At 36.7% G+C, this 24,706-nt stretch overlaps 2 protein-coding genes across 2 annotated transcripts in view; one reads left to right on the forward strand and one right to left on the reverse strand.

Moving 5' to 3' along the window:
- The window catches only part of LOC110181672 (uncharacterized), a 45,121-nt gene that overhangs the window by 11,231 nt on the left and 9,184 nt on the right, over positions 1-24,706 (reverse strand). Inside the window, exon 2 of the mRNA XM_086836368.1 lies at positions 20,635-20,711. The gene's annotated coding sequence lies outside the window, so the exon portion shown is untranslated. The remainder of the gene's footprint in view (positions 1-20,634; positions 20,712-24,706) is intronic.
- LOC147643340 (uncharacterized) lies at positions 18,882-19,349 on the forward strand. The gene has a single exon (XM_086835224.1). It carries the CDS (start codon positions 18,882-18,884, stop codon positions 19,347-19,349), a length of 468 nt encoding a protein of 155 aa, XP_086691350.1.

The raw sequence follows: 24,706 nt of genomic DNA on the forward strand, positions 1-24,706 counted from the left end.
TCCTTTGGCAAGTTCTTTTTGTTGTTTTTACCCGTGCTGGGTGTTATAATTTCAGTTAAAAGTTTGCAACGCAGTGAAGAAGTCATCTCCGACCACATAAAGTATATATATAGATTTGATTCAAAGCTATCTTTTATTATTATAGAATTTCGTTTTTTGATTTATGAAAATCGGAATACTATATAATATAACGCATGAGAAACGGTTAAATTTAGAGGATCAGTAAGTATCTTTTAACAGTAAGTAACTATGACCAGTAAGTATCAATGAACATTAAGTAACTATGAGCCATAAGTAACTATAAGCAGTAAGTAACTCTGAACAGTAAGTATCTATAAACATTAAGTAACTATGATCAGTAAGTATCTATGACCAGTAAATAACTCTGAACAGGAAGTATTTATCACAAGTAAGTAACTATGAGTAGTAAGTATCGATGACCAGTAAGTATGTATGATCAGTTACTAACTTTGAACACTAATAAACAATGACTTGCAACTTTTGTAATACAACACATTTCGGAGACTTGGCCGGCAGCAGTCACTTCGTTCCGGGGATGTTAGAACAAGTTGGGAATCATATGCACAGATGTGCGAGACTTGTTTTTGAGCACATTTAAGAGCAAGCTATTTGAATAAAACTATGGAGTTATTTTTCTATATAATTTTACTAGTATATAAATCGGAGTATGGCAAATCGGTGGACTATATATATACATATATATTGCTGCCATAGGAACAATCGGAAAAAGAAAAATCATAACTTTTTTAGCTTTTTACAGATTAAGATTTAGCCATTTTATATTATTGTAGAATTTTTTGTAAAATTTAATGAAAATCTGATTACTATATCTTATATATATCATGTATCCTATACCTTCAACATACACTTCAGTAAAAATTGTTTTATATAATAATCCCCATATAATGTTTTTTGGTATATAATTTCACATTTCCTAAGCCCTTATATGATCTTATCAGACAGAGCTCAGATTAAATACCCTGATCAATCATTACATTGTGCCCACTGTGCGGCGCTGTCTTGATTGTGGAGTCTCTTGTGCTGGAATGTGTTGAAATTAAAAGTTGTTGGGTTTTTGGGCGCAGCGTCAACATCACGGCCCTGGCCAAAGTGTTGTTGTTATTCTTGTTGCTGCCGCTGCTGCCGACTTCTTTTTTCTGCTTTTGTTTTTGGCTTAGACAGGTGTACGCTAGTGCTGTTGTTGTTGTTGTAGTGCTTGCCACCGGTTACTGGTGGTTGTTGTGGTGTTAGTGTTGGTGTTGGTGCTATTGATATAGCATTGAGCACTTTTTGAAAAGCCGTCGTGCATTCTACAAGTTTTCCAACTACCAACAACTACCACAACTACTTGGCCAACATTGATTGTGGTTGCAAAAAAAAAAAATACAAAAAGATGAAGAAAAAAGACTCGAAAAATAAATGAAAAACTTGGCATTTAAACTGCGAGTGAAATCTACAGGTAATTCTTTTGCCCATACTGGGCTCTTGATTTTCAAAACGGAAATGCTCAAATTTAGCCAAGGTGTCTCCGATACATATATGTCCAACATAGTTGGTCGCTTTTTTGGCCCAGTTCTCGCGACAGAAATAATATCTACATCCGAGTTGATTTTTGATTATTTCCTTCTATATATACTGGCTGGATCTATTGACGGATTGCACGATTGGAGTGCCAATTTTATTTCATTCCCATAGTATCCACGGAATTTGTATCACCTGTGTCTAATATTTGTGTTGTTGAACTGTTGGTGAAGTTTTGGAGTACACAAGAAATAGTCCTACAACATTAAGATGATTAATTGAAAGTTAATATTAAAATATATCTAAATATAAAATAGATAATAACCCCTAAAGTCCTAGTAATTCGATTCCAATTTAATGATTCAAATAATTGAAGTTTTAAGTAATAAATACATATCTTAAGTATCTTTTTGGACGGGAAATCTCACTCACATCCGCGTTTAAGTTGTGACTTCATTTGCGGTTAATCTTTTTCTGTAACAACTTCATAGTTACCCATTTAACCATAATTCCACTCAGATACCTCATATCTCCCTATCTTCATCTGTAGATTTTTCATTAATTTTCGAAATGAACTCGCCACAAGGTGTGGTTCGTTAAATTTTTCGTTTTGTTTCCTTCTAAACCAACCGAAAACCATCAGCATTTCCTCAATTACAACAAGAAATTGCTCCATAAAAATGGTCTTGTAATGCAGTTACCCAGTGATGAGGCATTATTTATATTTACTTGGTTTTTTTTGGGAAGAGGGTGAGAGGATCAGGAGTGACCTTTTATGTTTACTCTTTAGTAATATTCGAGTTATTTTAAAGATTGATCGAGGCCCGATCGTGATAAAATTCAAGTCTTTACATGCCGCAATGCATCGCATTAAAGTGGGCCTTAACACGGTGTAAAGAGACAACAATTTAATGACCTTGCTCGCTGGCATTTTTTTGTACTTTTTTGTGTATTTTTTTGCTCGCTGTACGAGAGGCCCATAAATGCATTTTCGGCACGTTTTCGCAGCGCGGAGATTTCACCAACTCTGGTTTTTTTTGGTGGGCCTTGTGGTGCTTCTCCTCGCTTTTGACAAATCCCTGCTAACCTGCTGACATGAAATGGGCGAAAGAGAGAGGTATCCGCCGAAACAATTGCCAAACGGAATTTCACTTTTCTTCTTCGGCGGCTATGGAAAAGCTGGAAACTGAAAAACGAGCAGCACAGAAATTACACATGATACGAGAGACATGATAATTTGCAATTAAATTCAGCTGGGAACTGGTTGCTTAAATATTTATATATATATAAAATATATATATTTTTGGGAGAAATCAAAAGATAAATATGGCCAAGGCCAAGGAAGAAGCCAACGCCTCGAGCTCCACTAACTGATTTGTATGGCGGCAAGTGGCTTTCTTTTGGGTGCGACGACACACACACACACACACAACGGGTGTGTGTATCGAGTTGTGCGGAGGTTTAAGCGCTTTTAATTGAATCGCAATGGGGCGACCAAAGGGGGCACATCAGGGATATAGACTTGATCTCACATGGAGAGAAACAAAAATAATAGAAAAAATGGGAGTAATTAAAATGAGGAAAATCTTATCTTACAATTAATAAAAAATATTCCAATCAATTGTAACAAAAACATTCTAATTAATTATAAGGTAAAATATAAAAGAATTCTAACTAAATTCAAAGAAAACACAGTTTTCTTATGCCGGGAAATTCAATATTATAAAATAATTCAGCGCCCTATAAATTCCCAAGTTAGTATTCTTGAAAATGCTTATAGAACTGAAGTACAAATCAATTAAATTCGATTAAAGACTTCAACTCAATTTAAATAAATACAATAATTAAAGAGCATTCCTTCTGCAATAATTATTAATTATTTCAGCTAATTATAATTGATTTTTTTCCACCGTGTATTAGTGGGCAGTGCACAAAGTGTCCGAGCGTCGAGAGTCGAGAGTCGAGAAACGCGTTAAACCGCTTTTGATTTTTATATGTGGCCGGTAAAAGTGGGTAATCATCATTAGCGGAGGCAAAACCAATCACTGTGCCAAGCTTTGTGCCAAGAAGCCACCATACAATACACCATACCATACACCATACTATATATCCCATCGGATTGGATCCGATCGGGTCCCACCTCCTCGTCCACCGGCAGATTAGGCCTCTCGGTGAGAGTGCGACACTCGGATGGTCGGTGGAAATGGAAATAGAAATGGAAATGAAAATGGAAAGATACTCGCGCGCACAAATTAAAACATTGGCGCCTAAGTCGGGTTATGCCACTTGATCGGATCTGTTTTTTTTTCGAAGAGAGAGCAAGTGAAATTCACCTGGCACTTAAGCTTCTAAGCCTCGCCTCCGAATTTGTCACCGAAAACTTTCAATTGACGTTGTGGATCGCCACGGAAAGTCAATTTCTCCAAAGCTCTAATTTGATTAAAGCCAAATGTATCTTGTATGGCAAAAGATACAGCCCACAGATATCTCCCACAGAAGTGTACCGCAAGATGCCTCATCAAATACCTCATCAGTTTACAGTTTGAGAAGTTATAATGCAAAAAAATATATATTAATATAGTACTTTAATATTAGAGAAACTTTATAGTGTATTAATAAAAGCGTGTCTTAGAATTTGGACTTGGAAATTTCTGGGACACTATTAATTAAGAAAATATTTAATTTCCCTGCATAAACAAACTATTTTTCTTTTAAAAATGTACTTTTAACAATATAATGTTATATGTTTTATAATTATTTTTAAGATACACCTCTTTTTCAAGTAGCCTGCACTTTTTCTCTCCATTTTTTGGGCACGTAAAGTGCCTTCGATGGTTATCCTACTTGGCAGCAGCTCCTCAAATGACTTTGAAACACTTTTGCCATGGCCACAGCAAGTGAAACTCACTTGGTGCCGCTTGGAGCTGCTTTGGAGCTGCTTGGAGCTACTCCTCGAGCCATCAATTCCGAATCTTCGGTGCCGCCGCTCTCTTGTCATCGTCGGAGAGGAGAGCCGACAAAAGAAATTTGATCTATTTCACGTGATTAGCGCAATATAAATTGCTTTCGAGGCTGTGTGGCTGCCAGTCTGCGAGGCTTCGATGCTTGGAAGCTGGAGAAACGGAGAGAAAAGACCAGATGACGCGAAGATTTGCTGGCGGCGATCATTGATTGAAGACCGAAGATTGGGTGAAAACGTATTTGGGTGTGTCTGTCATATTCGTAGAACATCAAACCGCACATAAAATAAAAAAATCGAAATCGAAATCGAAGGCTGAAGCCGAAAATAAAGTAGAGGGCGTGCCACAGCGTGTTGCTCCCTTGGCATGTAGATGAATCAACGGAATGGACCATGGAATTAATTAGCTGAAATTTTAGCTAGGGATGTACTATATATTGAGGGGAAAAGTTGGATATAATAAAGCCACAACAATATTTTACTTAACATAATATAGGAAATAAAGTTATGTTATTATACCCTTGCGGGGTATTATAACTTAAAGAATTTTGTTTTAAGTTTTATATAAATAAAATATACAATAACTGCCTGAGAAACTTTTGTTTAATGTAAAAGATCAGTAAGTATCTTTCAACAGGAAGTTACTATGAACAGTAAGTAACTATGATTAGGAATAATCTATGACCAGATGACCAGTAAGTAACTATGATCAATAAGTATATATAATCAGTAAGTATGTATCATCAGTTATTATCTTTGAGCACTAATAAACAATGACTTGCAACTTTTGTAACACAACACATGTCTAAGACTAGGCCGGCAGCAGTCACTTCGTTCCGGGGATGTTAGAACCAGTTGGGAATCATATGCACAGACGTGCGAGATTTGGCTTGGAGCAAATTTAAGAGCAAGCTAGTTTAATGAAACTATGGAGTTGTTCGTCTATATAATTTTACTAGCACATAAGTCGCAGGATACCGAATCGGTGGATTATATATATACATATATATAGCTGCCATAGGAACAATCGGTCCATTTATGGAGCTATGATCAGTAATTAACTATAACCAGTAATTAACTATAAGCAGTAAGTAACTCTAAACAGCAAGTATCTATGACCAGTAAGTAACTATAATCAGTAAGTATCAGTGAACATTAAGTAACTGTGATCACTAGTTAACTATGATCAGTACATTTCTATGACCAGTAAGTATATATGTTTGATCAGTTAATAACTTTGAACACTAATAAACAATGACTTGCAACTTTTGTAACACAACACATGTCTGAGACTAGGCCGGCAGCAGTCACTTCGTTCCGGGGATGTTAAAACAAGTTGGGAATCATATGTACAGATGTGCGAGATTTGTTTTGGAATGAAATTATGAGCAAGCTATTTGAATGAAACTATGGAGTTATTCTTCTATATAATTTTACTTGTATATAATTCGGAGCATGGCGGATCGGTGGACTATATATACATATATATAGCTGACATAGAAACGATCGGAAAATTTTAGGAAAACAAAGTATAACTTTTTCAGTTCTTAACATATTTTAAAAATAGCATAACTAAGTCAAAACTGAATTAATTTCAATTCGGAAAGCGTATCTATACTTGTTTTTTTAAGGTTAATAAATCTGTATACTCAGTTTAAAATTTAAAAAAATATTCAAATTTGTATTAATTTTTTGAAATTTTAACGATGTAACCCCTTAAAAAATTTTGAAAAAAATTTAAAAATTTATTTTTCTGCCAGACATGGCTAATACAACTTGGCTGTTGATGCTGATCAGACTTTTGTATTTTTAAGCAAAAATTTTTGACTTATCCAAAAACAGCATTTTCATAAAAAAAAGGTGAGCTGCCTTGGCTTGTGCCTTAAATTGTTTCAAGTTTCCTGGAATTTGCCGACACAAAAAGTTCAGCCAAGCCAAAAGTAATGGGTGCTCCACAAAAAAACTTTCAAGAGAAAGAATGAAGAACCCACCAGAAAATAACAAAAAACCAAGAAATAAAAGGGAATAAAATGAGGCGGGCTAAATTAAGACACGCGTCCGAAAAAATTCTTGAAGCAAGACAGAAAAATAAGTATCAAGACCTCAAAGAGCTAGCGGTCGGAGATTCGGAACAGTACAAGAGTAATTATATCATTTAATTTCGGTTATGTGGAGAGCAGTTAAAGCTATACAGGTGCCCGCATCAAGGTACCAACTTGGCTACAGATTGTAATTGCAAAGTTACGAAGCGTTAACACCGCGTAAAGATTGTCCAATTTTGATTGGATCGAAGAACTGGAACTGGAACTGAAACTGGGACTGGTAATAGGGTTTCGGATTTATTTTTAAAGCCTTCAGCTTTTGATACTCTTATGTGAAATGCCCGCATGGGATATAAAATAATCAATTAAAATCAAAGCAAATGACCTGGTCAAGATAGTGAAGCTCTTGATTAATGCTTGGTTTTATCGCTCAATTTATCAATGGATTTTTTTTATGCAGGTGTGCCTAATAATTTATTATTATTTTCAATAATAGGGGTGAAGGATACATAAACAAAATTATTAATAAATATATTAACAAGGTTTATTGTATGTATTTAAAGTAAAGCAAAGCAATTAATATAGATCTAAGATGAGCATCCCTTGAAGTAAAATATACGTCTTGCCAGTTAATAAATATTTTGAATACTTTTTTTTTGACTGATTCACCCTCAATACTGTTTTAAATATTTTTGCAAACTATCATAGTTAATAGAAATAAAAATCCTACTGCCGGTCTTCCACAATATCTTTATATATAGATATTTCTTGTATATCTTCATTAGACTTGATTTTAATGATCTTTAAATACCACAATTTCCTCGACAATATTTTGCAATATTATGCTATTTATTTATTTAAGTAAAAGTAAAAGCCAAAAGAAATTCGAAATTCTGCTGCCTGCTTCCCACATTACTCATCACCAATTTCTATTTATATTAAAAATTATAAAGTGAAAGTGCAGGTGATGGTCGGTCAGTCACTCGATCGGGGCAAAATCAATTACTTGTCAATAACTAAATGCGAACATTTATTTGTTTATTTACCCCGCCCAGGCCCAGGCCAAGGCGACACTCGAAGCTGCCATATTTATCGATTCATTACACACACTTTACACACATTATTTGCTGTGCACTTGTGTTTACATTTCGTTATTCGTTTTGCTTTGACGAATTTCGTGAGTGTTTGATATAATAAACAACAACAATAGCAGCATCAGCAGCAGCCACAAAAGCAACAATAATAATAATTATAATATTCCACTAATGACAGTCTATAATGTGCAAATAATTGCTGTGCAAAAAAATTAAATACACGTCAAATAAGTATTTGCAAAAAGCATTTCGGCAGCAATGAGTTGGACCAAAGGGCAGTACAGAAATAAATATATAAGATATATATATAAAAGGAGAAAAATTAAATATAAAACACATGGTTAAAGCATTTCTTTATACTAAAATATAATAATAATTCTATCAAATCTAATATTTTATTTAAATCAAATGCGTTTTGAGAGGGAAAAAGTATAGTTTTTTGTATATATATTTTCACTAATTATAGTAATTTCTTATTCATGTTTATATGCATCTAATTTGATTATAGCCAAACTCCAGATAGATTGTAAATAAGCCATCGCATTCCAGCTCGTGCTGGTGCTCATCATCAACTATATTTAGTCTGACATTTATCTCAATTATAATGCTTTCGCTACTCAATTCGAAATGCTAATGCCAGTGTGAGATCATTAAGAATCTTCAATAATTCATTCCGCCCAGCTAGCTAACCCTTGGGTCTCTCCCTCTCCCCCTTATTAGTATTATGAACTAAGGCGAAACTGGTTTCTGCCAATCGATTTGGCCAATACCCATCGATCCCATCTGGTCGCCCCTCCTTCTCCCCTACGTCTACATTACATCATGGCCATAAGGAAAAATATAAAATAAAAAAAATAAAAAAGGAGTTAGCAAAACCTAATCAACATGTGAAGCATTGGGCCACTCCGGTCTAGGGTCCACCGCATTTCCTGATTGCGTTTTACAGGCCGAGAGTTGGGCCTGACAGGTGCTGATTAAGTCGCAGCAGCAGTTGCAATTGCTGTTGCCGCAATTTAAATACCAAGACTTTGTTGCTCGTTTTTTATTTGTTTGCATTTTTACTTGCTGCCCTGCGCTTGCACACGAGTTGCGTTTTGTCATTTTGCCGGGGTTTCTTCGGGGTTTCTGTGGATTTACTTTTGGGGTGCGTGCGCCATAAATAAGACGGGAATAAAGTTGGTTCCCGCTTAGTTGCAGAGGCTGTCTCCACCATCTCAACGGGGCTTATGTAACTTTTTTGGCAGCCAAAAAAGAAAAGAAACTAACACAAGAAAAACAAAAGACTTAAGACGCGAACTTTTTCTGCCTTCCTGGTTTCTTTGGCTGATTTTGTATGTTGAACATTTGAGCTCATAGCTTGTTGTTTTCTGATAGAATCTTGGGTAACTTTAAGTAATTTGTACAAAATTGCAAGTAATTAAAAAAATTGTTTAAATAAATTTGTCGAAATAATATGTCTACTTTCCTTTAAGATTTTTAAAGGGATTGCTTTAAGCCAGTAGTTTTTACACCAGCTTACTTAAAATCTAAGTTTTTGTGGAAATAATAATTAAATAGCAAGACTTTCAAGAGCCAAAATGCAAAGCAGTTCAAAATCGGACTTCTCTAAGTTAAAAAACTAACAATTAAAAGCGTTATTATATTTTTTAGTAACCAATAAATACATAGAAAACTAATTGAATACCTTTTTACCTAAAATACTTGTTCATTTTACTGTTCTTTCTCTATAGTATTTAGAGTATTTCATTCTTCGCCTTTCTCCTTGCTCGTTTATATTTATTTTTTTATATTTTTGCTGTAACTGTTGTTGCTCCGCCGCCATGTGCTGCTTCCACTCATTTCCTATTAATTTATGTTAATTATTTTTAAAAGAAAAAGCCACACCAGCCCCGCTCAGAGGGTTTTGGGTTGCTGGGTCTCTGCCCTGCCCCCCCTCTTTTTCTCTTTGAGTGTGTGTCTGCTTTTTTTCCCCCCTTTACTACTACTTTTTTTTCTCAGGTGGGCACACACAAGTTCACTGACTTGTTGACAATGAATTGACAAAAGCCAAGTCCCCAATCCCCCATCCCCCATCCCCAATCCCCTGTCCCCTATTCCCTATCCCCATTTCTCTAGCGGCGGTGCTGGAAGCCATGGCATCTCCAGCGGCGGCGACAGAAGATAGCGTGGCTCCAAGACAAGGAAGCCACCATCGAGTGGGAAGAGAAAGAGTCTGGAGTTCCAACAATGGGTAGATGATACCACAGAATGCCATGCCGGGCATACACACATGACCAGCATGGGGTGTGATGTGTGTGTGTGGCAAGAACACTTTGGCAAAAGGTGAAAGAAACTTCCGCAAGAGGGTCAAGACGAGAGTCTTTTATATTTCACCAGAGATCAAGAGTTATTGTTCTAAATAAATGATATATAGGAATATATAGGGCCATTACATACATGTATATATATGTACCTATTTTATTTATATTTATTTATTCAATTCTATATTTATTTACAACTATTTTTATGCTAGGAATTCAACCTGCTCTGTCGACCCTCGGCACTTGTGTTTATGTCTTCACAAGTCATCAAAAATTAAGACGATTTAATACTCTTCGCACGGTTTGAAAGAATCTTTGAAAAAAAGTAGCAAACAAAATAAGAATAAATATATAAAAAATAAAACCCCGCCAGCGGCATTCACGCAACTAAAAGCATGTATTTAATTTTGTATTCTTGCTTAGAAATTGATGCCAATAATGGTGATGATGATGATAGTTATTGGTTCTATGGCTGATGTCATGGCAGGATTTTGAGCCGGTTTATAAAATTGTAGCTTCTTTTTTTTCGGCTTTGTGGGATAATTAAAATATCTTTGCGCTGCTCAGAGATGCGGGAATAAATATAATGTACAAAAAATACAACACATAAAAAGAAACCCCGCAACAAAAGCATTAAATTGAGGTCAGCACTTTAAAAATAAACCAATAGCAAAGTGTATGTATATAGAATTTAATAAAATGTATAATTATAAAGAGGAAAGTTTAATATTATACAGAATACAAATTTATGCCATTCTTAATTGAAAGATTCTTGGTAATAATAGCATTAACAAAAGTACTTTTAGTAAACTCATCGAAATTAAAAAAACTATGTATCTCAGGAATCATTGTCATTATTTCTGGACCTTTCAAACGAACAAAACACATTTGTTATTCAAAAGCTAGTCTTTGAACAAAACAAGTCGTGTGCAAACAGCTCCCATTATTTATAGGAATATTTTTCCAAAATATCAGTACTTTTATTATAAACAAAAAGTTGTATTTTTTCAAAAATAATTTTAAATGAACTCAAATCAAGTTCAATTCAGTCGGCATTCTTCATAAACATAAACTACAAAATTTTTAGTAAGCGTTTACGGCAAGTTATCAGTTCCTATTATTAACAAAAGCATTCCCTTTCAAGATTTTCCTACCAAAGAAAATTCATGTAAGCCACAAAATCGAAGCAAATTGATTATCCTTTGCCATGTCTTCAATCAGTACTGAAGGAGAAGACTACTTTCCCAGTGAAGAGTCGTCAGACACAGGTCAAGACTATGGGGCTGTGTCACTGGTTCCAGATCTGGGATTGGAGGAAATTTATATGAGAGATTCCTATTCTATTCGCTCAGACACATCGATAGTACAAAGCGAGGTCAGCATAGACGAGGGTTACTATGCCAGACAAGCCTTGAACAGCTTATTCGCAGACTTTGTGGAAGATGCCAAACAGATAACGCGGTCGGCCTTTGAGGATTCCATTCGGGAACGGAGCGGCTGTCAGGATCTGCGGAATATCCTGCTGCTGATCACGCCCCTTGAGCTGCCCAACCTGAAGCCAGAGGAACGCAAGGTGCACTGCTATTGCCTGGACACTCGCAGGCACCAGGGGGTTATCACGGTGACCCTGGAGGAAGTCCACCTGATCAAACGCTATCACGGACCTGCGGAAACCTACACGGTTGTGCACTGCTCCAAGCACATCCAGCTCGCTGATGCAGCCGGGAACACGCCCATCCGGTGCCTGATATTCGATGTAGTCCGAGAAGCCTCCAAGGTGGCGCGCATGGCCTGGTACAAGGGTAACGAGGTGAGGGTTTCATATTGTGGCAATGGATCAAAGCGCCCGGTCCCTTCAAAACGTGAGTCCTCGGGCATCCCATCCCTGCGGCAGCCCAAAATCCCGGTGCGGATGCAGAGTCCCATATCCAGTAAGGCGAAGAATGCCCAAAATAATCCTCCCAACCAGAAGGCTAACCCTAAAACTGAAGCCAAAGTTGGACAGAGAAATATGGATGGAAAAAACAACCGGAGCAAGCAACAGCGATCTAACCAACCGAAAATTAACACACAGAAACCGACCCAAGTCCCCAAAAAGACTGTCAAGACAGACAGACGGACCCCAGTGGTGGAGTCAAGTCGTCCGAAGAAGCCTAATCCCACCAAAGCCAAGTTATCCGATTCAGCTCCTATAAGTTCTACTGTAGAGGCAAGTCTGGAGGAACAGTTGCCAGAACTTGACCTTGGGCAGTCCCCCCAAATGATTGATCAACTGGATGATTGCATAACCACGGTCGAAGAAGCTATAAAAGGGCTACAGCAGGGTAGACCCGATGTCGAGGAGGTGCCTCTTCCTGACCGCCTTGACTCATCGACCCTCTTTGGCCGCCGGATGGAACCTCCCGTGCTTCCTCTTAGCTTTTCAAGCGCCGCCTTTTCTTTCCTCGAAGGCAAGCTGCGTTGGCCCAGTGCCAGGAAGGCCTTCTTGAAGCTAAAACGCCTTGTTAACAAGATTAACAAAGAGCCGTGTCCACGAGGGGATCACTTACTACGCTTTTTCCATATGGCACAGGATCTGGACTTCAAGATGTATATTCGTAGGGAAATTGACTTTCCGGGCTGGTCCTCAAAACAAGGTCGGCGGTACGTGGTCGACTGCTATGTGTTTGATGATCGTCGGGAATACATAGCTTCCATTTCCCTGCTGGACACCCAGCTCCATGCACTGGCCAGACTCTTTCCCAGGGCGCAGAGGAACTTTCGACTTATAGATAACGCCTTTGAGCTAACCCCCATGCCAAAGAGACTGACCAAAATGCTGAAAGCCACTCTGAATGTTTTCCATGCCCAGCGTTTGTTCAAGTACTTGGGACAGTTAACCCTGGGCTTTGCTCGCTCACCGGGTGCAGTATTCGAACTTCCCGATGATCAGGAAGCTTAGGAATCTGAAGCTACGTTTTAATAATTCTTGAATACTGCATTTCGTAATTATGCTAGATTTTCATGATTACATAGAGTAATATATAAAATACAACGAAACAGTTGCTAAGAAAATGTAATATCTTGATTTTTTATTTTCTTTAATCTTTTCTTTAATCAATTCCTGCCCTAATGCGTATCTTTCGCTCTCAATTAATTGATTATTTTTTGAGCTCCCGTTAAAAGCCCAGTGAACATGTCAAAGTGACAAAATATATGGCTTGTTGGCCAAATTTGAACCGTTGCGACGTGGGCGAGGCAGCTCGTGAGGTTTACTTGGGTTCAGTTTGGGCTAGCCGGCAATTACAGTTAGTTTGTTGGCCTGGCTTTATGCAAATTGCGTGCATGACAGCGGCTTGGACTGGCCGATTGATTGACCGATTGGAAAGGTGTGCGCATGCGCACGCACTCGGTACACTTGGAGAACCGGGGGGAACTGCTTCGCCAGCTATTAACCTTGATTTGCGAGCGAGCCAATAAGCGAGACAAAGAAATAATGCGGAGCTCAAATGAAAATAAATAACGCCAGCCACCGGAGACCGGAGACCGTGCCGAGTCGTGCAAATGAAGTCATTTCGAGTACGCGCCTAGCCGCCATTCAATTGAGGGCAAGAGCTTAACGAAAATAGGTACAAATTGTGTGTATATGTATCGGGTTTTAAAATATATCCCCACTCCTATGCCCTTCTCGGAGCCAAACCACTTAAATATTTCAATACCCTTGCAGCGAAAATTTATCATAACTAAGTCAAAAATGCATTAATTTCTAATCGGAAAACGGTTTAATACTAGTTTTTATAAGATTAACAAATCTGCATACTTTATATAAAATCTAAAAAAATTACATTTTTTCTTGCATTTTTTAAACTATGTAATCCCTTCTAAATTTTTGAAAAAATGCGTAAATTTTTTTTTTCTGTCATGGTTAGATAAACTCGGCTGATGATGCTGATCAAGAATATATATGATTTATGGGGTGGGAAATGACTCCTTCTGAAATTATAATACCTTATAATGGTATAAAACCATCCAATACCCAAAAACAAAGTTTACATTTTCACAGCACTTGTATTTTATATATTACTCTATGTAATCATGAAAATCTAGCATAATTACGAAATGCGGTATTCAAGTATTATTAAATCGTAGCTTCAGATTCCTAAGCTTCCTGATCATCGGGAAGATCGAATACTGCACCCGGTGAGCGAGCAAAGCCCAGGGTTAACTGTCCCAAGTACTTGAACAAACGCTGGGCATGGAAAACATTCAGAGTAGCTTTCAACATTTTGGTCAAACTCTTTGGCATGGGGGTTAGCTCAAAGGCGTTATCTATAAGCCGAAAGTTCCTCTGCGCCCTGGGGAAGAGTCTGGCCAGTGCATGGAGCTGGGTGTCCAGCAGGGAAATGGAAGCTATGTATTCCCGACGATCGTCAAACACATAGCAGTCGACCACGTACCGCCGACCTTGTTTTGAGGAGCAGCCCGGAAAGTCAATTTCCCTACGAATATACATCTTGAAGTCCAGATCCTGTGCCATATGGAAAAAGCGTAGTAAGTGATCCCCTCGTGGACAGGGCTGTTTGTTAATCTTGTTAACAAGGCGTTTTAGCTTCAAGAAGGCCTTCCTGGCACTGGGCCAACGCAGCTTGCCTTCGAGGAAAGAAAAGGCGGCGCTTGAAAAGCTAAGAGGAAGCACGGGAGGTTCCATCCGGCGGCCAAAGAGGGTCGATGAGTCAAGGCGGTCAGGAAGAGGCACCTCCTCGACATCGGGTCTACCCTGCTGTAGCCCTTTTATAGCTTCTTCGACCGTGGTTATGCAATCATCCAGTTGATCAATCATTTGGGGGGACTGCCCAAGGTCAAGTTCTGGCAACTGTTCCTCCAGACTTGCCTCTACAGTAGAACTTATAGGAGCTGAATCGGATAACTTGGCTTTGGTGGGATTAGGCTTCTTCGGACGACTTGACTCCACCACTGGGGTCCGTCTGTCTGTCTTGACAGTCTTTTTGGGGACTTGGGTCGGTTTCTGTGTGTTAATTTTCGGTTGGTTAGATCGCTGTTGCTTGCTCCGGTTGTTTTTTCCATCCATATTTCTCTGTCCAACTTTGGCTTCAGTTTTAGGGTTAGCCTTCTGGTTGGGAGGATTATTTTGGGCATTCTTCGCCTTACTGGATATGGGACTCTGCATCCGCACCGGGATTTTGGGCTGCCGCAGGGATGGGATGCCCGAGGACTCACGTTTTGAAGGGACCGGGCGCTTTGATCCATTGCCACAATATGAAACCCTCACCTCGTTACCCTTGTACCAGGCCATGCGCGCCACCTTGGAGGCTTCTCGGACTACATCGAATATCAGGCACCGGATGGGCGTGTTCCCGGCTGCATCAGCGAGCTGGATGTGCTTGGAGCAGTGCACAACCGTGTAGGTTTCCGCAGGTCCGTGATAGCGTTTGATCAGGTGGACTTCCTCCAGGGTCACCGTGATAACCCCCTGGTGCCTGCGAGTGTCCAGGCAATAGCAGTGCACCTTGCGTTCCTCTGGCTTCAGGTTGGGCAGCTCAAGGGGCGTGATCAGCAGCAGGATATTCCGCAGATCCTGACAGCCGCTCCGTTCCCGAATGGAATCCTCAAAGGCCGACCGCGTTATCTGTTTGGCATCTTCCACAAAGTCTGCGAATAAGCTGTTCAAGGCTTGTCTGGCATAGTAACCCTCGTCTATGCTGACCTCGCTTTGTACTATCGATGTGTCTGAGCGAATAGAATAGGAATCTCTCATATAAATTTCCTCCAATCCCAGATCTGGAACCAGTGACACAGCCCCATAGTCTTGACCTGTGTCTGACGACTCTTCACTGGGAAAGTAGTCTTCTCCTTCAGTACTGATTGAAGACATGGCAAAGGATAATCAATTTGCTTCGATTTTGTGGCTTACATGAATTTTCTTTGGTAGGAAAATCTTGAAAGGGAATGCTTTTGTTAATAATAGGAACTGATAACTTGCCGTAAACGCTTACTAAAAATTTTGTAGTTTATGTTTATGAAGAATGCCGACTGAATTGAACTTGATTTGAGTTCATTTAAAATTATTTTTGAAAAAATACAACTTTTTGTTTATAATAAAAGTACTGATATTTTGGAAAAATATTCCTATAAATAATGGGAGCTGTTTGCACACGACTTGTTTTGTTCAAAGACTAGCTTTTGAATAACAAATGTGTTCTGTTCGTTTGAAAGGTCCAGAAATAATGACAATGATTCCTGTGATACTTAGAACATACAATTTTTAAAATTTGAAAAATTAAAGCAAGGTCCGTAGCCAAAACTTAAAGCCCCAAACTTTGCTGTATAATTACTCATTCATTCATTATTTTTAAAGATATTGTTTTTGTATTACTCTAGATAATATAGTGTCTACAGATAAATACTGCAACAACATTAATTTTTGTAAATTGTAATTTGTATTATGCCACAAATTTGGTCTGCCAACTTTCTTCCTTGTCCTGTATAAACCCTAGTTTGAAGTGCAGGTTTTATTTCTATAGTTTCGTTTTTTCCTTAAAAATCAATTTAAAGTGGCCTCCAGAGGAGACCGAATTGAACCCCCTTTGATTTCGAAAGTTGATTGGCTTTAAAAGTCAATCCTAGGCACAGACAACTTTGGCAATCGCCGATTTTTACCGATTTTTGTCCAGGACTTGCTGTGACAAAAAAAAACTCCCAATGAAAGAAAAACCCCCCGTTGGAGACACCTTAACCCTCTAGTGCCCCCCTAGGCCACCTCTGAGCTTGTTGACAAGACAATGAAAAGTGAAATTGTCTCGATAGATATTAGTTTCTATCTTTTTTTTCTTTTATCCCCCACACCAGCTACTTTTTTCGGGTATCTGGTTTTTCTTTATTTTCGATCACGTTTGTTTGTTTTCCATATACTATTTTATGTTGGTGTCTCTCCGAAAGAGTCAGTCGATTTCGCATGTTGGCATAATCATGCCAAAAATGGCAACAAAAGACCAGCGAACATTTCGGTTGAGAGATTCGAAAAAGGAGAAAGGCAGACTCGTCCCGGTCCCACTGGTTGGGGGTCGGGTTACCCTCTCATCCCCCCTCCCGCGCCTATATCTCATATCTCACCTGAATGGCACACATCTGAAGGACGTTTGCACAAAAGGTCAAAAGCTATGCCACCCAGCAGCCGTGTGTCGGCAAGCGAAATGCAAACGAAATACAATTAACAATTAAACATTCAAATGTTTAAGTTGACAGGCAACAACTTTCACCAATGCCAAACAAAAAAGGAGAAGCAAAACTAAAAATAAAAAATAAAGTATCAGAAAAACTCCCATATCATGGAGAGACAGAGAGACATTGTCGTTGCACTTTAAACAAAAAGAGAGAATTGAAACGTGAAGAATCTAAAAATAAATGCAGTCATTGATTTCTCAAAGAAGAATAATAATTTAATAAATTGAAATGTAAATAAGTAAAAGGAAAGTATATATTTTATATATTCAGTTTTTAAAATATTCTTTTAAAGCAAAATGTATTTCTTACTTTAAAAAAAAAATGTATTCTAGAATAAAGAGGTAGATATACCATAGCCCCATTACGGAGATTATAATACAAATATCTCTAGTTTCCTAAATATTTTCTTAAACCTCAAAAATATATTATTCCTTAACCCCATTTTATTTCCTTCTAGTAGTGTAAAAATCATGTGAAATTCATTTTCTTTGTGCTATTTTTTTCAAGTGCAACGATTCACTCGATGTCAATCAAAAATGCCATCCACATCCACACGGACAGGTATCTCTTTTCATTTGTAGATAGTTTTTATTTGTATTTTTTGCACAATATCTCCTCCATTGAGAAATGCTGAAGGTTAAAATGCAATTGAATGAAAAGAAATACAAATAATTGAGCAGACATGCGAGGAAAGTTAAAGAGGCTGCTGGTTAAACACAATCGAGTTGAGTTCTCTTGATGGGTTTACCTGGATATTTCTTTTTTTGGTTACCTGCTCAGGAAGACACTTGTCGTAAATTTGCCTAATAAATTAGCTTCATTAGTGGGTTTAGCCATCGGAAAGGTAATCACATTTTGGGCCTAATGCCTATGAAAGTGATTTCGAGTTCGAAATTTAGTTGCCAAGGGGGTTTTTTATATGTTAATATAAACTTTAATGGTGAAAAAGTAAATTATAAATAGAAATTATAATTATTGGTGAAGTAAAAGCTTTGTTTTGAGCAAGATTCAAAATAAATATCATAAACTTTGATTAGAAACTGCTAAGGGAAGTCATAAATAGCAATAAATATATGGTTTTATAAATCGCATAAATTGATTTGATTATTTTTTGTTTATTTCTACATTTCCTAAGCAAAGAAAACAGTGTTTAATCTATTAATTAATTACCATCTTTCAAGGCTTTTGTGAACACTCAATGTCCATTTAAATTAATCTTTCGCTTTCATTAATTCACATGCAAAGTGCATTGTCTCTTTGGCTGATTTGTGCATTTTAGTTTTTGTTTTTTGTTTAGTTTTTCCACACATGAGAGTTTATATATGTATATACAGTATGTCAAGAAACTGTTTACACACTGACAATTTAAAATATTTTTTGACTTTGCATGGAAAAATTACGCCTTTTTTTAAATGTTTTTGATTTTTTTTGAATGCACAACTAATAAATAGGGTATTTTTAATAAGTATGTACAAAAACAAAAACAAAACAACCAAAGGAACAGCTTCAAAGCAACAACAAATGAGTTTACACATTTTTGGCACTGTCAAGAAACTCTTTACACACTTTAGTTTTCCATTCTGTTTTGATCCTTCTTGAGAAAAAAACGGTACTTTATTGTTACCTATGCTTTTGCTCGCATCGACATGGATGCATTCTTTTCATTTTTTATTGTGAAATTTGCAAAGCACACATCAAAAAGCGACAATATCAATTTTTAAAAATGCCTGGAGCTAGATTGACCTTTGACGTGGTCCAGTTGGCTTATCTTAACCACCAACTTGGAAAATCTGCAGCTGAGTTGGCCGACATGTTTCGGGTATCCCGGAAAACTATTTACAATGTTTTAAATCGGGCTAAAATTGAAGGAAAGCTGGAAGAAAAGTCTGGAGGAGGTAGGAAGTTGAAGATAGACAAACGGGCAGAACTCCTTATCACGCGTAAGGTGCGTCATAACCCCCAAATCTGGATCAGAACCCTTGCCAAGGAGTTGGAGGAAGAATGTGGCGTAGTCGTTTCGCACGAAACCGTGCGCCAATTGATTCTACGGAACAAATACTCATCAAGAGTTGCGCAAAAGAAACCGCTGATATCCGTAGTAAACATTCAGAAGCGGTATTTTTTCGCTATGGAGATGATCAGCAAGCCGGAAAATTACTGGGATAACGTCATCTTTTGCGACGAAACTTAAATTATGCTGTATTACAACGATTGTCCTTCCAGAGTTTGGCGTAAGCCGTTAATCACATTAAACCAGCGCAACATTGTGCCTACCGTAAAATTTGGCAAATTATCGGTTATGGTTTGGGGGTGTATAAGCAGCAAGGGAGTCAGGGAGCTCGCATTCATAGAAAGCACTATGAATGCTGAGCAGTATCTCTCCATACTCCAATCAAATTTGAGACAGAGTGCTAAAAATTTGGCTTAATGGACGAAGAAAAGCCGAAATTCAAATTTTACCAAGATAATGACCCCAAACATAAGGAGCAAACTTTGCGGCCATGGCTCCTGTATAACTGCCAAAAGGTTATAGATACACCTCCTCAGAGCCCTGACATGAACCCCATTGAAAATTTGTGGGTTCATTTAAAGAAAAAAGTGGCTAAAAGGCAACCGAGGAATCGAGCAGACCTCAAAACTGCAGTGCTGGAAGAGTGGCAGAGAATTCCTATGGAATTCTCTTGGAAAAGCTAATCAATTCCATGAAAAAACGCATCCAGCATGTAGTAAATGCTAAGGGGGAGCACACAAAGTACTAAAATTAATAAATTATTGTTTAAGTTGTTAAATATATCCTTTTAGCTGTACGTTTTGTATATTGTGTAAAGAGTTTCTTGACAGTGTCAAAAATGTGAAAAGTTATTTTTTATTAATTTTTTGTTAAATCTTAAATTGTTTTGTTTATGTTTTTGAATATTATCATTAAGAATTATCCAATAAATAGATATCCATTGAAAAAAATATTAAAAATCTTACTAAAAGCGTTATATTTGCATGCAACGTCAAAAAATATTTTAAATCTTCAGTGTGTAAACAGTTTCTTGACATACTGTATATTTTTTTAATATTCACTTAGTGGACGGACGACAGTTTTTGTTGCGGCTTTCTGGTTCATTAACATTAAGCTTTCTACTGGCGGCAAATTAAAGTCCAAAAATATTTGTACGTGATTTCGAATACGGCCTTTTGTTTGGCTCAAAACGAAAGAAAGAAAAAAACACACTATATTGCATTTGTCAAATGTGCATTTGGTGGGAAAGTCAAGTCAAATGAAGAAAAAAGAAAATATTCAAACATGACAATGGCACAATTTATGCAAAATGCATATAAATATTTGTAGTTTCTCTTGTTCCGTCGTGACATTTAAACTATTTACGTTTTGTTGACTTGAACCCCCCAGAGTTATGGGGGAAATGAAAATGTTGCATAACTTATGTTATATATATATATATCTATATAGTATATTGAAGACTTACCAGCATGTAGAAGTAAATAACTCAGACTTTGATATTTGAAATATTCAAATGTTGCCACAGCCACCCACCGATGGTATCTGCAATAAAAATTGTAATTTGTTAATAAACAAACGAACAAAGCTGAGGACAGCCACAAATGCCAGACAATCACTCAAATGGCACTCCAAAAAATGTCATAACAAGCCCACAAATGGCAAAGTAAGAAGAAAAAAAATGTTAACGTAAAAAAAGTAAGAAAAAACGTAAGAAAACTTGAAAATAAAAACCAAAATGACAGGCAAAACAAATAAAAAATCAAATTGCAATTGAAATGCCACAGCTAAATGGCAACGACATAAAAGTTTAGAAAAAATTCAGGCTAAAATAGAGGCAACCCAAATACCCTATAATAAGGGAGTATTTATAAATATAATAATATGTATTATATGGTAACTATTTGCTTAAGCTGAAATTGTGTTTTTAAAACAAATTTGTTTAAAATTTACAATACAAATAATAAATTAATACAGCGTTTTTTGGCAGTTAAGAGTTCTCTAGAAAATATTTAAAATATTAAATAAGTATTTATATAGTATTGTTGTGTTAAAAATGTAGCATAAATATATTTAAGAAAGAGGTAACAACTAACTAAATATACCTAAAAATCAAGTGACAAGTGAGAAATAATTAAATTCTACAAAACCGCAGACGTCTTGGCTGCTGTGACCCACAAAACAAAAACTAAAACAAAACAAAAAAAAAAAAACACAAAATGTAGAAAAATAAAAACAAAAATCTTTCTGTTAGTTTTTGGCATTTTTCTTGTGTTGAGGTTTTTCTTTCTGGTTTTGCTGGGGATAATTGCGGCATTTTAAAAGAGCTTGCATTGTTTTCCAAGCTGGTGGCTGGTGGATTATGCAATCGCAGGCAGCTTCCCCCCTACAAAAACCCCTAACCTCATCCACACAGCGGTGGTAAACATGGAAAAACAGTTATCTGTGAAATTGCATCGACAAACGTGATGAACGTTACCCCAATACACATTTTGAGGCTCGCGAGTAGCAAATGGCAAGCCATAGAGCACACTGTTACAAAAATTGTGGGTCTTTTATTTAAGTTTAATTTAAATAATTTTATTTCATTTGAAGTTAGAGGTTTGCTTTGTAAAAATTAATTCTCAGACTCGGTTTTATATTATAGAAAATGATTGGAATTTAAAAAGCTCTCTAAGAACCTATCAAAATTTGCTTTATTTAATTTGTTAAATATTAAATGATAAATTTGTATATATTTGTTAACTATTATTTCCCATTTTTAGACCTTTCAATGGTATTTTATTTTTAGTCAGCAGCTTGTAAAGCTGTGAAGGAATCATTTCCGACCCTATAAATCATATATATTCTTGATCAGCAACAACAGGAGAATCGACCTAGCTATGTTTTGAGGAAACATTTTTTTTTTGTAATTTTTTGAAAATTTTATAAGGGGTTAAAATTTTTAAAAATTGATAAAAATTAAAATTTTTTTAGATTTTATATTGAGTATGCAGATTTATTAACCTGATAAATACTAACATAAGGCAGTTTTCCGAATTAAAATTAATACATTTTTAGCTCAGTTATGAGTATTTTAAACTTTCATTTGTTGAAAAAATTGTCCTAGAAAAACATAAATTCCTAAAATGTTTTTAGTTATGATAGATTTCCGATTCGATCCCATAATTTAATTGCAAACTGCAAGGTTATAATAACTTTAGCTTCTCGAAATAAGTTTCCTTTCTTGTTTAAATATTTTTTATGATTAAATTTTAAAGATTTTTCTTAGTGCCTTTTCAGAGACTTTGTCTTTCCTTATATTTGGCACAGCCTGGCAGGCAGACTTTGCTCTTCCGACTCGAGTGCGCCTGGGTGCCTAATTCTCATGTCATGTCCCAGACAATGCCCACCAGTAGTACCAGTGCCCGGTCCCCTCCTGGAAGCGGTGCCCCACAGCATCATCAGCATCAGCATTATTGTCGTGGTTCTCGGCTCCGTGGGACGATGCGGGAAGATGAGCACTGCACTCAGCCTGCCTGTCTGCCTGCCTGCCCATTTCCCGCCATGGAAACACACCCACAATCCACAGAGGCAGCCACCCCGCCGAAGGCATCTATAATCCGTTTCCATTTTCCGGCCACCGTTGACACAGTCTCTCACACTGGAGCCTAACCCCATATGGTCGATCGAGTTATAAGAGCGAAGGAGGGTTTAGGAATTGGTTAAATGCAGGTTAAAGGGAAAGCCTAGTTTAATGTTGAAACTATCTTCTTTTAGGAAAAATGTAATACAAAATTAAATGAAAATAAGCAAGTTCATTCTATATATTTAAAGAAAATATTCTGGTACATAGTTAATTCTATAGAATCTATATAATTTACGATTGGCAGAAATTGTGATGCCATTGTAATTATTTCAAATTAACCAAAACAGGAAGTTTATCGTAGATTATTATGTTTATGTTTTCTTTTCATGTCAAGTTAATATGAAGTTAATTATATTATAGTTGCTGAATTCTTTTAATTAATATTAATGGTTTTGGATAAAGCTTGAAAGCACGTAAATATATATTTATATATATGAACATATTTATTTTAAGATGGCAGCGCTTTTTTTGTTCTTATATTCATTTTAATAATTGGATTTTAAGATGGCAAAGTTTACCTATGCTATTTGATAAAATACACATTTTGTAGTCTTTAAAAATGTATGTAGAATGTTAGTTTATGATTTTAAAGAATTCTATATTTGTAAAATAATTTTTAGATAATATTCAGCTGTATAGAGTAAGAATGTAAGCATTATTTGAGTAAAAACACTAAAGTTTACAAAAACCACCGATATAGTTACCTAAACTATAGAATCCCCCCTCGCATGTGTTTGGGAATTTGTGTTAACATTAAAGTTGCCCCTTCTCAGGTAATTACATCTCCGTCAGCAGCGACTAACTAAGAGATATACACACACTCACTCGCACACACACAAAATTCACAGTTGCAGTTTAATGGGCCTAATGAGCGGTTTGTTCTGTAACAACACCAACAACAACAACAACACCAACAACAACGACAACGACAACAATGCGAGCAACTAATTCGCTCAGTTGTTGTTCTTGTTGTTGTTGCTGCTGCGGCTGTGCCACATTTTTAGTGTTTGTAGTTTTTTTTTGCTTCTCTCTTTACATCACTTGTCTTGGGGGCAAGTTCGTTTCCTAAGTCTTTTGTTTAGCTCGGTGGCGTGGGTAAAAAACATAAAATCCCAAAAACAAAACCAAACCAGACCTAAAAACCAGCAAAAAATCAACACAACCGAAAACCAAAAAATACCAACAACTGATTTCTATGCCCTGAGCCACGCCCCCATCGAATTAAACAAAAAAAAAAACACCTCGATAACTGTGTCAGTTCAGTTTTAGTTGTATTTTTTTCTTGGTCCCCCTCCTGATTTTTATTCATCAACGAAACAAACAGAAATTTGTTCATAGAAAAATTATTCGATTATGACATTCGATTACGACATATTCGAGTGGGGGAGGGACAGGCAGGGAAGTGAAATCTTTTACCATCAGCATCCAGCATTCAGTATTCAATATTCAGTATTTGACCAAGTCACGCTTTCTTTGAATTGTTGATTTCATGGTTGTGGTTCGACTAGTTTGTTGTATATTTTTATTAGGCACATTTTTGCACTAATTAAAAGGCAAGTGCTAATTTTAATTTAAACAGAAATTTGTCAAGGGTAGCCAATGGTAGTCGCTCGACTGCAGACACTAAATTGGTTGGGCGAGTGTTGTGCTTGTAAATAAATTAGTCAAAGTTGTAACATTCAGAAATGCAGGGGAAATATAAAGCTCTAAAAATTCATGAATAAAAGACATATAAAAAAAGTAAAAAGTGTACAAGATATTTAGTATACTTTTCACTTTTATTATATGTCTCTTATAAATGAGTGGAACCCCCATTGATTTACCATATCAATAAAAATAACTATAAAGAATGAAATACCTAACTCTTGTATAAGTTGGAATTGCCACAAAATTAGCAAAAACATATGCAGGC

The sequence above is a fragment of the Drosophila serrata genome, unplaced genomic scaffold (assembly GCF_035046125.1).
Source record: "Drosophila serrata isolate PLE 108 unplaced genomic scaffold, ASM3504612v1 contig_276, whole genome shotgun sequence".
NCBI lineage: Eukaryota > Metazoa > Arthropoda > Insecta > Diptera > Drosophilidae > Drosophila > Drosophila serrata.